Source organism: Anticarsia gemmatalis, chromosome 15 (assembly GCF_050436995.1).
Source record: "Anticarsia gemmatalis isolate Benzon Research Colony breed Stoneville strain chromosome 15, ilAntGemm2 primary, whole genome shotgun sequence".
NCBI lineage: Eukaryota > Metazoa > Arthropoda > Insecta > Lepidoptera > Erebidae > Anticarsia > Anticarsia gemmatalis.
Window position 1 is genome coordinate 1,825,857 of NC_134759.1, and position 18,174 is coordinate 1,844,030.

General features: G+C 34.7%; 2 protein-coding genes across 3 annotated transcripts; both read left to right on the plus strand.

Moving 5' to 3' along the window:
* Positions 1-186: 186 nt before the first annotated feature.
* On the plus strand, positions 187-7,366 carry Trm1 (tRNA methyltransferase 1). 2 transcript variants are annotated; one of them, XM_076123610.1, is made up of 10 exons: positions 187-297; positions 398-646; positions 887-1,074; positions 1,505-1,733; positions 3,939-4,087; positions 4,975-5,143; positions 5,501-5,721; positions 6,082-6,219; positions 6,536-6,703; positions 7,211-7,366. In XM_076123610.1, the coding sequence occupies exons 1-10, from the start codon at positions 253-255 to the stop codon at positions 7,347-7,349; spliced, it is 1,695 nt and encodes a 564-aa protein (XP_075979725.1). In that variant the 5' UTR covers positions 187-252; the 3' UTR covers positions 7,350-7,366. The 2 variants fall into 2 exon arrangements, with proteins under 2 accessions (XP_075979725.1, XP_075979726.1); XM_076123611.1 differs by having other exon boundaries at positions 203-646.
* A 451-nt stretch (positions 7,367-7,817) lies between these two features.
* Positions 7,818-18,088, plus strand: LOC142978782 (glycosylated lysosomal membrane protein B-like). Its single transcript, XM_076123345.1, has 7 exons — positions 7,818-8,120; positions 9,402-9,647; positions 12,269-12,451; positions 12,876-13,106; positions 13,522-13,655; positions 13,865-14,002; positions 14,385-18,088. The coding sequence occupies exons 1-7, from the start codon at positions 8,037-8,039 to the stop codon at positions 14,560-14,562; spliced, it is 1,194 nt and encodes a 397-aa protein (XP_075979460.1). The 5' UTR covers positions 7,818-8,036; the 3' UTR covers positions 14,563-18,088.
* Positions 18,089-18,174: the final 86 nt, after the last annotated feature.

Below are 18,174 nucleotides of genomic sequence, written 5' to 3' on the forward strand. Positions count from 1 at the left end.
TAGTTTATTGCTTTAAACAGCTAGATAACCATTATATGTAAAACTGATTCAAAAATGACATGCAGGGTGTATAATATGTAACTTTTTTTATCAACTGATTAAATTTTATCAAATCAATACTACACTCCGTTCTGAAACATATTTTGCCGTCGAAAAAAGACAAATTTAATAAACGTCATTCAAGCATTGACATTTGACGTTCAGACGTCATTAATTTTAGGAATTAACATTATTCGTTTTTTATACTCTTGTATGTTTTTATCAAAATATCGTAGAGTAATAAGGATTCTAAACCAGGTCCGTATACATAATGTCTTAAATAAGTATAAGTTATAGTCAGTAATTAAGTATAACCTCATTGTAAACATAACCCTACCATACTGACTACTTATTATAGAATATTATGAAGATGGAAGCATCTACAAATCAGAAATCAATAAAAGAAGGAAAGGCTGAAATATGTCTTACAACAGAGAAGGTATTTTATAACCCGGTGCAAGAGTTTAATAGAGATTTGAGTATAGCAGTACTGACAGTTTTTAGCGAAGACTATAAAGCTGAGAAAATCGCTAAAGCCGAGAAAAGAGCAAGTAATAAAGGAGAAAATATAACAGAAGATGTTGAGGGAACTACTGAAAATGAGAAGGTTAGTCTCTTGAATATTTTCCAAGTACAAAAAGGGCTAAAAGTTTATATAAAACTATTATTGTCCTGTATATATTTTCATTGTAGTAATCTCATAACCATAGTTTTCTGAGGATTCCTGACGATACATTTAAAACTTTCATAGATTATTTTAGAAAAGAAATTAGTACAGCTGTTGTATTTTTTTATAGACAAATTTTAAACCAGCCTGTTTTATTCATTCATCCTCTTTTTGTTTAAGATTGACATAACAATATTAGAAGCATTATCAGCCACTGGACTGAGGAGTATCCGCTACGCTAAAGAGGTGCCAAATGTAACAAAGATAGTTGCCAATGACTTGTCAGAGCAAGCGGTGGAGACTATCAAAGCTAATATTGTACATAATCAAGTGGAAGACCTGATTGAAACTAGCCATGATGATGCTTGGTGAGAAATATTAAGTACTTTAATCATTTGAATGTTTTTAAATAATTTAGTGACATTTTTGGAGAAAAAATTGTCTGTATTAAAGTATTTTCTTAAATGAGAGATGTCATGGTGAAACTAATTTAACTGTGAAACATAAATTTTTTATTTGATAAATTATGTAGGAGTTCAGTATTATCTATTTGTAACTGTAATAGGGTTTTTTGTCCTTACTTCTTTTCACTTATGTTTCTTCTTACTTACTATTGAGGATCACAACAACAAATTAAATCATTACATATATTCGTTGGACTCACTGGACCACTTAGTCAAATGCTGAGTGGAATGCATAATACTAAATTAGCCTCAGTTATAAATTTCAAATGATTCTTTATTTATATTTAAGCATCAGTTTAACTTAACCAATTTCATATTTCTTTTTTGTTTCCAGCATGGTAATGTACAAACACAAGCACCCATCCAAGCGTTTTGCAGCCATAGACTTGGACCCATATGGCTGTCCGTCTGTATTCCTTGACTCAGCGGTACAGAGCATACAAGATGGAGGCCTATTGCTTATAACTGCTACAGACATGGCCGTGTTGGCGGGGAACTCACCGGAGACTTGTTATTGTAAATATGGAGCTGTTAGCTTGAAGACTAAGTGCTGTCATGAAATGGTAAGATTTATCAGATTCACTCTGATTGGTATCGGTTAAGCTAGTTTCATAGCTGTTCAAGTGGCCCTGATGACAGATAAAGCACTTGAAGGACTGTAATGTTAAAGTCGCGATGTAGGTTCTGTGAAATAAATACTTGAAATCTGAAGTTAGTAGCTAGAAGTCTTGAAATGGAGAATGTTAACAAATTTTGATTTTTAGCACTCCTTATTCTTTGTTAAAAATAAAAAATACTAGTGAAAGAATTACTTCGATATCTCAATTAGTTTCCGATTTATAAGTAAAACAAGTTGTAACCGCACGATGCTTGCTCTCGGGGACGGTGTGACGTCACTCTACACTACGCTCAGTCTGGCTCACACAGTCCGCTTGCGGTCGCGCGCTCGGTGCGTTGAAATTATACCTAAATACTTTTAAAAATGTTCGATTCAAATGCTAGGAAATCATATGTTGTGCCTAAATGTAATTAAATTTTATGTAGGTAAGTATATAAGTAATAATAATTAACTTTATCTTATAATGAAACAATTTCTAACCGGATTGATCGCGAATTTATTGATTTTACAGTGGCAGGAAAAATGTAAAATCAATAAGTACGCGATTATTTCGACTAAAAATTGTTTCTTTATAATATGCGTGATCGTGAATATCTAACATTAGCTGACTCGCGCAACTTCGCTTGCGTCACATAAGAGAGAATGGGTCAACATTTTTTATTGGTACTCTGCTCCTATTGGTTGTAGCGTGATGATATATAGCCTATAGCCTTCCTCGATAAATGGACTATCTAACAGTGAAGTTTTTTTAAATTGGACCAATAATTCCTGAGATTAGCGCGTTCAAACAAACAAACTCTTCAGCTTTCTAATATTCTAGTATAGATATTACAAATATGTATAATGTACTAGAGGCCCACGACTTCGGAAACCCTTCCCGTGTAAATCCCGATCCCTCTCGAACTCTGGGATAAAAAGTAGCCTATGTGTTATTCTGGGCCTTCAGCTACCTATATACCAAATGTCATCGTAATCGGTTCAGTCACATTTGCGTGAAAGAGTAACAAACATCCATACATACATACCTATATACATACATTATATATTTAATTAAATATTAAATATTGCTGGACAACTCACACACGGTAATTTGATTCCAAACTAAGCAGAGCTTGTACCATGGTAACCAAATAACTGATAAACATACTCATATACTTCTGAATATATATAGATAAATTGTCAATATAGATAAATTAACAACCAAAACAAATACTCGTGCTCATCACACAAAGATTTGTCCCGGATGGGATTCAAAACCTCCATACGCGGCGCTACGGTTAATGCGGCGAGGTGACCGCTTAAACCAATACTCCAAACGTACGGAGTAAATAGTACAAATAAATAAATAGTACATACATACATGCATACATTCTCACAAACTTTCGCATTTATAATAATAAAAAAGATTTCGCAAGCAACAAAATCTCTATTTGTTGATAAATAATGCGCAACCATTATTTTCATCTATTTTAGGTAGATTATCCGATTGCCCTTTTTCAAATCCTTCATCTATTTTATTAATTGCATAATATTTACTAATACTACACTATAAATGTAATAAGCGGACGCAAACACAAAAAAATACTGCACTAGTTATTACACCAACAACAACGGCTGGACACTTTAATACTAAGTGGGACGCGGCGCGCGCGGCGCAAGTGTAGTATGACGTCACAACCACTCACGCGGCCGTTAGCGGGACTCGATATTTTTCGAAACTTTGAATGCTTATAAAATCAAAACTATTCGGTATTTTTGACTGAAACAAAAACTATTTTATATGTATACACACAGGCTATACTGTGTCAAAATTTAAAGCGATTTGGCATACCTAGTAACATTCTCCATTATCTTAAGTTTTTTTATCTGGATTTTTAAATACTACTATAGTTCATGGGTTGCACAAACCATTTTATTTACCTACTCATTTGTTTGACATTTGGTTATCCCAGGTCTCTCCCAGCAATAGAAAATCTTTATTATTTTACTATTTTCGGCAAACAAACAACTACTGCATAATCAAGAAGTCACAATTTTTAAGGGCAAGCGAGAGAGAGTCCTTTAAAATGACCTGATTAGTATATAAATTTGTGATTTTCTCGCATAGACTACATTCAATACAGTACAATCAATGTATTTCTGTTTTCAGGCGTTACGCATAATGTTACAATGCATAGAATCGCACGCGAACCGTTACAGTCGGTATATAGTGCCACTAATAAGCATATCAGCTGATTTCTACATAAGAGTCTTTGTCAAAGTATACTCTGGTGCTATTCACTGCAAAAAAACTACTAGGTAAGAATAATGAGTTTCTTTTAAGCCATTTTCAGTTTTCTGTATTTTTTTTTATGTATTATAAGCTCATCAAAAACCTTAATAAATAATAAATTTAACCCATTATTGTCCCACTGCTGGGCAAGTGTCTCCTCCCGTAATGAGGGAGGGGTTAGGCCTTGAGTCCACCACGCTGGCCAAGTGCGGTTTGGGGACTTTGTATGCCCTCAATAAATGTATTAAACTAATTTTAGGCATGCAAGGTTTCCTCACGATGTTTTCCTTCGCCGTTGGAGCATGTGATAATTATTTCTAATACACACATAACTTCGAAAAGTCATTGGTGTGTTGCCTCGGGTTCGAACCTGCGACCACTTACTTGCGTGGGAGGTGTCAACTTATACCACTCGGCTATCACTGCTCTCAAAAACCTTACTAGAATCATAATGATACTCGGTGGCGGTCGCGAGCGCGGGGACGTGGCGATTTGTGTTCACGTTGGCCGCCAGGCGGGCGTTTGGCTCAAACTGGCTCAAATTGGTTGATCTTACTTGACGTCGCGAGTGAATCGCGCCCGCCACCGCTAGTTCGACGTGAACGCACACGAACATCTTCACTTGTTTGATATTGGCGCGAGCGCGCCACGCGGGCCGCGCGCGACGCCGCTAGCTCGCCCGCGACTTAGACCGCGCGAACGGTTTGTACGTGAACACTTCGGTACATCGCCATATGTTTGATATTTCGCGACCGCGCCCGCCACCGCGCCCGCGAGTCAACGTGAATGAGCACTAAGTCTTTATGTCGTTAAAAAAGAATGTATTCTTATAATTTGTTTGTATTTTAAGTACAGTTAAGTTATCAATGAAAGAGTAAAATAGTATCAATAAAGTTTACTATTATGTTTTCAGTAAGTTATCAATGGTATATCACTGCACTGGGTGTGATAATATGACCCTGCAGCCGTTGGGCGGGTTTAAACCCAACCCTACTGAGAAGAACCCCTCACAGACGAAGGCCTACTTGCCTGCAGCGCCACCTGTCGGCGAGTTTTGTGGGAACTGTAATCAGAGGCATCATGTAAGCATTTATTCTATTATTCTCGTTTTAATAAGCTTCTTTATTTTTGTTTAATGTTTACAAAAGTAATGGCAAAAACCATAGGAGAATTCAATAAAGATTTTATTATTTGGTTTACTAGTATGATTTGCTATCTTTTATTCAATCTCAGCATTGAAGCTAGAATTGTTAAGCTATAACCATACTTATACATTTTCCGAAAGACAGTGGAATCAATAAAAACATAGTAAACAGAATCTCACTTACACATACTTCACAAAACCTCTGCCAGATGCCCTGATTATACCTACTTATTTCAACCTCTTCACCACTATAAAACACCACACAGTACTAAAAATCCATATTTACATTTCCTAGGTGGGTGGTCCAATCTGGTCAGCACCGATCCACGACCACGTATTCGTGTCCCGCGTGCTCTCTCACGTGGAAGACAATCCGCACCTGTTCGGCACGGCCAAGCGTATCGCCGGAGTACTGGCCATGGTGAGGGAGGAGCTGCACGAAGTACCCCTGTATTACACCCTCGATAAACTGTTTGGGAGAGTCCATTTGGAGACTATGCCTATGCTGGTTTTAAGGTAAGGGTCTTATATTGTTGGTTAATGTATGTGCTTTTAAGTAACCTGTATGGCAAGATGTATGATGAAGCAAGGGAAGTTTGTAAGGATAGCGCCAAGTGGCGTTCTCTGGTCTCCGCCTAGGCGTGATTTTAGGTAGGCCTTTTTAAATCGTTTTTGTAGAGTACTCTATGAATATACTGACTAACTATGGCAGATTCGCCATACTTTATCTGTTAAAGGTTTTTAAAAATAGACTCTCTGGTGATGCGAAAAATATTGATATAAGCATAACTTTTAATAATGATGCCAGATTCTTTTATAAATCATTGAGATATTTTGATTGGGTATTCAAATTATCCGTTTTTGAACATTTTCCAGGTCAGCGATATTGAACGCCGGTTACAAGGTATCGTACTCGCACGCGTCGAAGATGTCTATAAAGACAGCAGCACCAGCACAGTTCGTGTGGGACGTCGTGAGGACCTGGGAGAAAACTCATCCAGTTAAACCTGCCAAGTAAGACTACGTAAATATTATTTCAAATAGAGGATTGTGGCGATACTAAGAATTTCTTGAAGATTTCACTTTCAACATACCAAACAAAGGTAGCCGTTTTTGTTCAATAACGAAAAAATGATAACACGAACACTGAACATTTTGCATAAAGTGTCTAAAGCCTTTCAGTTTTAAAGACCATCTTCTGTTAGCTAGACATTTCGTAGTGATCTACATCTACTGAATTTATAGTCCGCTTTTCATGAGCCTCCCCTAGGGTACTCCACTAGTTATTTATTTTGGCGGTTTTTCTTATTTAATTGCAACACTATTTTAGACTAGAAGCAGACCCAGTTACTAAACACATACTGACTCAAGAGATCAAATCGCACGTGGACCTGAGCGAGCGACCTGACGCCAACCCCATCAGTCGGAAGGACGGCAAGCTTCGCTTCCAGTTCAATCCCACGCCTTTCTGGGGCCCAGGGTCTAGAGCTGCTGTCAAGTGAGTTTGGATATATTTATTTACTAGCTGACCCGTGCAACTTCGCTTGCGTCACATAAGAGTGAATGCGTCAAATTTTCCCGTTTTTGTTACATTTTTTACTGCTAGTCTGCTCCTATTGGTCGTAGCGTGATGATATATAGCCTATAGCCTTCCTCGATAAATGGTCTATCTAGTACTGAAAGAATTTTTCAAATCGGACCAGTAGTTCCTGAGATTAGCGCGTTCAAACAAACAAACAAACAAACTCTTCAGCTTTATAATATTAGTATAGATCAAGCAAAACCAAACTTTATTGTGTGGGATAAATGGTCATTCATGATCATGTGCCGGATTTATAAGCTTGACAAGAAAACTTGAGTTAAAAAAAATATTGCAAGTAACTTTATTGCTTTTCTTAAACAAACTTTTCTATAAAGTCAACCTTTTTGTTTAAGAGATTCAATAATGATAAAGAAAAATATTTAAAATTCTATGTCATCTGTTTAAAAGTCTTTTTCTCAACAGTGTTGGAGATGAAAAGATGTCGAAAGCGATACGAAACCAAAACAAGCATTCTAAGGACAAGAAGAAACGGCAACATTCAACCGACGAGGACGAGGAAAGAAAGAAACCTAACACTGATGTAGAAACTACTACTGTGTAAATAAATATTTGTAATTTCATAAATACTGCTGTTTTATTCCTTGAGATACAATGAATATGCAATTAAATTATAAGCAGTAGGTAGTCAGATAATCACAAAAAATTATGATGATCTATGTAGTAAGTCTAACTCGGTCAACCTAAATATTTTTAAAATTAAGTCAAGATAATGACTTATTTGGAGTGACGTTTAAATAGACTTTTAATCTGAAAGATTGAACAACCAACCTTAACTTAATTATATTAAATACCTGCCCACGTAAAGTAACAGATTTAATAATCCGCAATGTCGGCCAGTGTATCCGAATGTAGCTGCCAATGTCACTGACAGCACGATTTCTGAACGAAACTGACATTGCCTAAACGGCTAAAATAAAAAGTCATCAATTTATTGTAAACTCAGCTTGTGCCAGAGGAAAATATTTGACAGCTAGTGTTATATTTGACATCATAACAACAAATTACATTTGGTAGGATTATACTATGACGCAAATGTGGGTTGAACGCGTGAACATTACAAAGAGAAAGCTATTAATTATTTAATTGATAGCACTTTATCTTTTAGGGAGTTATTGACGACGTCGAAAAGAGCACACGTGCCGATGTTACTATCATTTGTTTACTGTCCAGTGACACCGAACCGCTGATATATTAACAATAACATAAATAATTGTTTTGCGTGAAAAATATGTTTCCCTTTACGATAAGAATGCATTTACGGACTTTATTAATTGCATTTTTGATATCATTGACTTATGGACACGACAGACAGGTGAGTGCAGGTTTAATTACATTTTTTTTAATACATAATGTTGGTGTCATCTGTTTTATCTTCCAACTTGGTGTCAAGTTTCAAACTTTTGTTTTCGCTTATCTCTTTGTGTTTAGTAATAGAAGGTCGAGTATTACGACAACGATAACACCTCTGACATTGCAGTTTTTTTACTTTTTTATTTAAAACATTCCAAAAGTAGGGTATAAGCAAATTTGCTATAATACCTTCAAACTTTTTAAGTTATTGTATTTGGTTGACGCCTCCTTTCCACAGTTTATCATATATCACTGTTGATTGCTGTCTACGTCCACCCCCAAATTGACTATAATATTCTAAACATTCAAAATAAATATACAAATAATTTTTAATTCTGGATTATTGTCTAATCATTTTAATTAGAAATTAATATATCATAATAATTAACTGAATTATCTATATCTCCAATCACAAAAACATTTCCATTTTCAAATTGTAACAAATTACTCTATTTTTTTTATTGAACAAAGGTTATAACATATGAACTCAGGAAACGATAACATAATGCCAGGTTAGTTAATTGCAATTAGTACTGGCTAACACAGAAACTAGTTCATATTTACTTAATTAAAAATAATAAAAGCCTATGCATGTCTGATGCAAACCTTATAATAATGTTTAGATAAGATAAAAGCACTTTTATTACAAATATCGTTATTTTGTTTTTGTATGAATAGTTAATTATTTACTTAGTAATAGTTTTAATAATGATTTTTTATCCGAGTTACAAGTTCAAAGTTACAGGATAATTTGTACAACAAGAGTTGTTGTTCTAACAAAGGCCATGTTAGGTTCAAACTTGCACACAAAAAACTTAGTTAATTGTGTTAAAATAGGAATTATATGTTCCAGAATATTCTAATATCCACAGTTTGTAGTGTTAGATGATTCATTAATACCATTCTATACAAATAATGTTATCGGAAGTATTATTAAATACTTCTAATGAGTCAAACAGAATGTAATAATTGTTTGGTCAAAGTTCACCAATATTATTGCCTCTATATTTTATTTAAAATCAACTTAAAAGGAACAGGAATCTCTAAGTTATTTCAGCTGTAGATAATGGGAACTTATTTAAATTTAGAGATTTTTTGTCTAGCCATTGCTAAAACAATCTTTAAAGAATTCTTCAAATTCTTGTTAAATTATATTATTTCAACCCTGTTAAAGTAAATAACATAGAATCTTAGTAATATGGTCATGCAACAAACACATTCAACAACAGTTTTTCTATTTCAGATAATTTCCAAACTAAATCCTGGCTGTTTGGACTGTGATAACAGTACCACACTGGTCTACATCAAAGCTGACGGCAGCCATGACACTATACATCAGATCTGGGACTTTACTAAAGGCTTACCGACTGTCATATACACCATCGCAAGTCTTAACTCCACAATGAGTATACACTGGAATGGAATGGCTCCGGACAAGTTTGAGCTATCCGAAGCACCTATATACAGCTTTGCAACAACTATTGATAAAGTGAGTATTGGATTTATTATAGTAATACATTGTTTTGTCCCTTCCACTCAAATACAGACCAGCAGTGGGGCACATTAAGGGTTATAAAACACAAGTCGAAAATTGATTGAAAATGACGAAAGTCAAAACACAGTATATCTAATCAGAGCTTACAAAACGTTAATTAGTAAAGCAGAAAGTATTTTCATTTACTGCTTCAAGGCGGTGGGATAGGATTGAAGGGCCCGCGAAGTAGATCCTACCAACATTACTGGGTTGTGAACTACGACAAACTGAGTAAAAATAGACCTGATATTAGTAGTATGGCTGCTGGACATGGTGCCAGGTTAAGAACCTCAGCTGTAATATTCCGATATGGTGTTTAGCTTATTGATAAACTGTGTAGGAGTCCTTACAAACTGGTTATTTACTACCAAAACTTCATAAATGTTGTTTTTTTGGGAATTTACCACTGATTCTATTGTTTAGCTTTATCTCGAAACGGAAAATCGAACACATTGTGTACATAATAATCTGCTATACGTGTTTCATAATAATATTTATAAGTACCTATGATGTAGATGACCTATATTGAATAACATTATCTGCGCAAATAATTTCAAAGTAGGGTAGACACTGCGTAATATTTAAACAATAAACATAACCCACTGCTAAACGAGGATCTTTTCCCTCAATGAGGGAGGGGCTGGTCCATCATGCTGCCCTAGTGCGTTTTGGGGACTACGTAATATTTAAATAATGAACTTAACCCATTACCGTCCCATTGCTCGGCGAGGGTCTCTTCCCGAAATAAGCAAAGGGTTAGCCTTTTCAGTCCACCACGCTGACCAAGTGTGGGTTGAGGACTGCTTAAATGTTTAGATAAACATAGTAAATTTTGCGTAGATATGCAAAATTTACCGAATTCTGGGCCTAAGGTACCGATGGCTGTTGCTTTTCATACCTTAATCATTGTATTAATTCTGCTGGCAAGAGAACTCTTAAAAAGCCCTCTGTATTTCGCCTAACAATCGAATGTTTAAATAAGTATTTGCCTCTTTCAAAGAAATCCATTGTAATAATAATAAATTAACAAATATTTCCTCTTTTGAAATAAAATTACAACATGCGGGCATTTCGTAGTTCTTTTGATATTCACACAAAAGGAAACTATTATATTAACAAGTACCTATTAACTATGACTTAAGTGATGTGTATACATACGACTGCTGATCATGAAGTCTTTGGGTCCATTCCCGGTTCGGGTAAAAAATGGTCTCATTTCTTATTTTTATTTATAGACGTATACGGTTGATGGAATTAGGCTCGCCCCCTATTTCATGGAACTAACACTGTAAGTGGCGAAACCCCCACGTTTCGCCACTTACAGTGTACTTATTGTATACATATCGGACTGAACCTTTTGAGACAAAATGTTTTAATAAATATACTTAAATAATACACAATATAATATATGTCCTGTATGGATGTGAATGACGCAAGGGAAGTTTATAAGGATCGTACCATGTGGCGTTCTCTGTTCTCTGCTGGCCCCTGTGGAAAAAAAGCGTGATAATAATACGTATTTATGTATGTATGATGCATAATATTCCTTCGAGAATAATCTATACTAGATTCATAATAATGTCCACATGAAACTAGGACAAAGTGTCCAATATCGCTTTCGTATCGCATATTTGCATAAACATATTACTAACGTAATGTAATTGTAAACCGTCCTCGTGCATTATCAAGCAGAATGACACGATCTAACGCTGACTCACTGGTTTGCGTTCCCGTTTCGAGGAATAACACATGTTCGTACAATACATACATACATCCTACTAATATTAAAAATGCGAGTTTGTGAGGATGGATGTACCTATGTATGTATGTTTGTTTGTTATTCTTTAAAGGAATAAATCGCGGGTGGCGCTAGTACATAATAACAGGCCTGTTCAATCCGAAAGTGAATATTTTCAGTGCAATATTTAATCTTATTTGAACGTGTTAGGGTTGAATTTTGTTCAAAGATTTTGTTATTTATCGTGTAATTTACCCGGCTTCGACAACCAAAAAGGATTTTGCAATTCACTTTAGCTGTCGTTTTAATTAAGTTAATGCTTTAGCTAACTAAAGCATTTAAACAATCCTTAATTAATATTACACTAAATAAATGTAATGTGATTACGTAAAATTTGTCTATTCAGCTGTCTTAACTTTTATAACTGCATACAAATAACACCACAATAAAAAAAGTAACCTCTAATTAATATTATAAACGAATTATAAATGGGAAAGTAACTTCATCTGTCTGCTTTAAAAACGCTGAACCGATTTAGATGAAAAATGCGATACATTATCCGAATCCATGCTAGTTTAGGTTTACCACATCTTCATGAAAATAAGGCAGCTCAAATTTAATATCTTTCAAGGCCTCTACTTTGATCATTTTCACCACTTCTGAATAACTCTTGAATAACTATAATATGACATGAAACATATTTCCAAAAAAACCTGTAATTTCTTTTTAAAACCCTTGAATATTTATCGAATAGATTTACACCCAGATGTGGTGAAGGCTAAATAAATAGTAAGCAATTTTTAGCACAATAGCAATACCAATATTTTTTCATTTCCAGTTATACGAATACGACGACTGTTTCGACCGGGGTCACATAGACCACCGTTGTCCAGAACGACAGTGGTCGTTACGCCGTGTTACGTGGAAGAGGGTGAACAGTATCCTCACTGACAAGGAAGCTATGGTGCGCATGCGTGGACGATATGATGACTGGCCGAGGACCGGCATTGTGGAGATGCGGGTAAGTTATTTCGATATCATATTTTATACCATTACAGTAGCTTCATTCTCCACCACCATCGACTATGGACAACCGACTAGCTATCGAGAAATTTTGTACGAAAATCTGATAAGCTGCTTTAGCGGCGTCGCAGGAACTATTGTTGTAGTGTATTTTAAATGTCTTACTTTCGGTACCCGTTAGTCTTGACTGTAGAGAATATCGCTACTGCTGGGTTTTTGAAAGCTAGGCGCTCAAACTAAAAGAAAAAAAAACATTTTTTTAAACAATATTGGATCAAGCTTATAAATTTAAAATTTCTGCTCTTCAAATGTAGTTTTGCTCGTTGAACACATCAATAAAATCCTGTCCTCGACTTTGCCTCCCAGTATTCGCTCAACATTATAATAATTTACCTAAAAATAATATCCAATTTTCTCACTAGCTGGACCTCCTACCATTTGAAGACTACGCAGTAGACCTGCCACATTTAATTCACACAGCGAACTCGACTCTAATCGACGTGAGCCTAGTGAACTTTACTACTTCAAGTGATTTCAACGCGTCGAGGTTTGCGCTGCACTTTGTGATGGCCAGCACCGATAGTAGGAGCGATAGTATGAACTATACTATGAGGAAGAGCTTGGATGATGAACATACGCCTGGAGTGTTTGAGGTGAGTGCACGTTTATACAGGGTGTACCATAAATCAACATCAAGCATAAACACGGTAGATGAGACTTTTCTTATTTAATTATTATTTGGACATTGTTACTGAATAATGCTGCCGGATTTTTGTGGTCACAGTATATGTTTCTCCTAAATTGGCTATAATTTTATAAGTATGTAGTGAGTCATGAGTAGTAGTTAGAACCACTATGCCTAAGCTATTTTTTTTTTGTTTGAAGTTGATTAATGGGACACTCTGTGTAAAACAGACATAGAATGCATGTGCGTGCATGCCTGTGTACGGTTTTCTATAACGTTCACGTGTATCTGCGAACTTTTTCAAGTAACTTTAACCCCCGAGTTTTCTAAATGGTTTATCAACAAATTAAACAATTCGTTATAATTATAATGTATTTTTCTAGATAATTGAGATCCGCACTCCTCGGTCCCGTACAGCGGGCTCGGGCGGGTTCATACAGTTCCGTCCCGTCGGCTACACTGAACCAGAACGCAGCGTCTCATCTTCTACCAACGCTTACATATCTACATTTAACAGGTAATATTAAGTGTTAAGCTATTTTCTCAGCCCCTTTCACATAAAAAGGGCTCGGGATGCGTAGACTCTTTATAAACTGAAAAATATTAGTTTAAAATGGGATGGATGGGATCGAGATTAGTAAATTAAATGATTTTGATATGCTGGGATCTCTTTAGTGTATATTTTGACATTAATATTCTAATGGTATTTATTAAATTATTTCGCAGGACATCATTACCTCAAGGCACTACAATGTGGAGGTTCTACGAGAAGTTTGAGAGAGACAATCTGTTGTTACAAGACATGTTCATATCATTCGGACTGCCGGGTGACGGATACTACAGACAACATAACTACACTTCTTGGTATGTGCACTTTTAATATGGCATCGTATTGTCTATTTCTTAACATTTGTTGGCTATGATGAGGTTACTGCGTGATAGCAGTTTTCCTGTTTGTCCGTCTGTCTAAACGCAATAAACTCTAAAACTACTTAACAAATTGGTATCCAGTTTCACTAGTAGGCAGACATCTAGAAAGATTTTATTGCTTGCCGTTATAAAAGTATAATAATAATTGCTTCAGTCGTAGGATCACCGTCTTTCATAAAAAAGCTACCGTATTTTCAATATTAACACTAAATTAGAGAACATTTTAGATGAAAAGAGGAGCTTTTTACATTATTTCCAAGTTATTTTTTTATTTGTATTTTGTCCTCAAAAAAACATCGTATAATTTCTTCCACAGGTCATTCACCTACGGCTACGGCTCGCCTCCAATAGAAAGCGTGTCCCTATTCGTCATAATCATAATCTCGATCGGTCTGGGCGTGCCGTTCCTGCTCGCGATGTCGGGCATCACGTACGTGATTGTACGTCGCTACAAACAACGCAACCAACCGACACGCTTCACAGATGATGAATGAAGAAGTCTATGCTATCGCTGAAGAAAACCTGTAAGGTAAAATGTGGAGAAGACATTATAGTCAGGTGCTTGTAACAGTTGTTTGTTGGTTTTAGGCTTGTATTTAGAACGGGTCCTGTTGCGGACTTTAAAAACATATAAATAATGGATAAAAACATTTAGACCTACAATTAATTATGGTATACTTTTTGTTATCATGTAAGAGTCAAACCGCGCACAGTAGGTGACTATCAAAAATTAAGTTTGCAAAATCATTTCATTTGTAATTTAAAAGTAATTATTTTCAGAAATTAATTGAATTTTGATTTTTATTTAAAATGAATAAAGCACCTGACTTTAACTATTTTGATATTGACTAATTAAATGATAATTTGACTGAGAAATTGAAACTAATGACTTGGAATATTATGAATGTTGAAACACAACCCTAAAATTGAGGCTTAGTAAAATTGCTTTATATAAATTAATAGATTTGTAAAAAACACTAGTTCAGTATTATAAATAATAACTTTAGTATACATTCTATCTACCCCATAGGAAGATAGCACAATGATAAATGAGTTTAAACTTCTATTCGATATTTCGTGTTTCAACATTCACAATCAGCATGAATGGCCACCTTTATAATTAACAACTAAAGTGAATGCCAATCTTTAAAAATGGAATTTGACTTAGAATAGTAAGTAGTTAATTATTTTTGTATAAATTGTTTAAAAGTCGTTAGTCATTACCGGCCGAGACTTAGTAATAATAATATCATTAAACTTAATACTGCTTTTTATAATAAAATCAAGTAAAAATATAAAATTAATACTCTATTTATCCCGCTCTTTCTGACAACAAAAATTGAAATATGTTATTCAAGTTTTCGATAAAAAGCAGTATTATGTGCAGACCTTCAGTTACTATCGCCACAGAATAATAAGTACTATAGTGCTATCGCTATAAGTTCGTTCAGCTCTCATTTCCTCTACTTTTAAAACTATACAAACATCTTTAAAAACGCAAATACTAATAACAAAGATTATAATGAAGTACGTATCGCTATAGAAAATGTTTAAAGTGCCTAGAAAAATTATATTAAACTTGTAGCTGGCTTTGTACATGTCACTTCTTTGCGCACCAAAAAATGGCGCGAAATAGTTTTGAAAAAAATGTTTTTTAGTATTTTGCTAATCGACGACGGGCCATTATAGGCCGCGAGTCACGACGGTGACAGGTAATTTTATTTTAGAATAGGTACTTTCAAAGCAAATAACAGTTTTAAAACATGGTAACCTGCCCTGTAAATGGCAATAGGTTCGCCCTCTGTTATATTGGTCTAACGTTGTAAATAGCGCCATATTGTTGTTTAAAAAGTGAACAGTACAGACCTACATACATATACCTACTATCTTCAAAAGTTAAATAGTCCATTGAAATGTTACAATTTGAGGGCCGAATATTGCATTTCTTAGAGGACGCAATTTTATTTTTGGAACATGTAGGGGGGGTCAATAGAAGCTTAACTTGAAGTTTGTGGGGTCGCCACTCTTGTCCCCCGGCCGCCATCTTGGAAAAGGGGTGGAATCACTTTTTTCGCTATATTTTGGAAACTATGCGTCTTACAATAAAATTGTAAAAGCATAATTTGTAGCAAATTATTTTGTCTACAAAAATGTTACCCTAAATTGACAATTAAAGAAGTTATAAACAAAAAAGTGAAATTTTTTTTACAAACATTTTCTTCTTCGCTCTGTAACTTTTTTTGACGACAGCCGCGCGGATCGATCTCTGAGGTTAAGCTACGCTTGCCGTGGTTGTTCTGTAGATGGGTGACCAATGTACACATATCGAGTTCCTCTGTGTTTCGGAAGGCACGTTAAATTGTGGGTCCCGGATGTCATTTTCGAAGATATTTGACAGTTGTTACTGACACCCAGTTTTACTGAAGGGTATCGTGTTATAGCCCAGGTACTTGGGTTGTGGAGGTCAGATAGGCAGTCGCTCCATGTAAAACACTGGTATTCAGCTGCAACTGGTGAGACTGGAAGCCGACTCCAACATAGTTTGGAAAAAAGGCTAAGCTGATTTATATATCTAAAAAAATTCCCAAAGACCAATCTTATAGAGTATTTTTTGAAGAAAAATTTTCCCTATGACTTTTTTAAATTTCATTAATTAGAAATTCAGTTACAGCGGTTCGAAGTAGACCGGGTTCGGTAAGAAATTTTTTATAAAAAAAATTCACATTTTTGCTTATAACTTCTTTAATTGTTGATTTAGGGCAAAAAGTTTTTTAACATATATGTAGGTAAAATAATTTGCTACAAATTATGCTTTTACAAATTTATTTTAAGACGCATAGTTTCCGAGATATAGCGAAAAAAGTGTTTCCACCCCCTTTTCCAAGATGGCGGCCGGGGGACAAGAGTGGCGACCCCACAAACTTCAAGTTAAGCTTCTATTGACCCCCCCTACATGATCCAAAAATAAAATTGCGTCCTCTAATAAATGTAAAACTCATGTAACATTTCAATGGACTAAAAAGAGTACCTAAACTCCGAAATTATTACATTCATAATCACCTGAATTTATAGTTTCGCGCCAAGTTAAAGAAACTAACGCCTTAAATGTAAAGCCAGCTTAGCAACAAAGTGAAGTGTATAAACATTATCTATGTTAGCATATTAATTTACAGGGTTGTAGTAAATAAACTTGGCTTAAAATGATTGCGTCAAAAGAATATAATCGAAATCGAAAGACATCTTAACGGATAACAGATACCGATACCGGAAATCTGGGCTTTATCCCGTCTCCAATGATATAAAACAATGTCCCAGATTCTCTTTTGCTAAGACAACCCGAATAGGTTAATCATACCAACGATAAGCTTGTACGCGGATTACCACCTTTATAAGAAAATACTTGTTGATTGCAAATATAAAATAATATGTATATTTATCCTTCTTTTTGTATTTTAAGTTTTGGAAATAATCTCATATAAAATTAGAAAATACTATGTAATGTTGAAAATGTTCCCAAAATTATGTAATGTTACAGTATTTTGATAAAATGTTGAAAGATACGTGAAATATATATTTATTGGAATAGTTATAAGTGATTCGGTTTTCATGAAACAATGCAAAAATATAATAACTGCATTTAAAGATCATACACCTTTTTAGGTAATTTCTGTAAAAAGAAACTTGGAAACTTCATTCTTAGAAAACAACCAAGATGTTTTTTTTTTTTAAATCAATGTCAATTATGATTAAAATTCTGGAAAATACTGTTAGTTTTTAATAAATTCAGACAGATATATAGTTTTTCTTGTAGTTTCCTAGATAACTTTGTTTATTAGCTGCATAGCACAGTATATAATTTGACAAGATGTGCATTTTTCTAAATGTTGTATATTTTTGTAAATTATTTTGTAGGCTTAAATCGTTAGCTTTGTATTTTCTGATGTGATATTAATTTTGATTGTATCTTTATTTGTATATAGACATAATATTTGTTTAATAAATAAAGCACTAGTATTGTAAGACATTGTTTTATTTACTGATCAATGCTGTAACCAAATGCTTATTTGATATGTCTAAGTACTGATCAGTTCTTTAAGTATCTACGT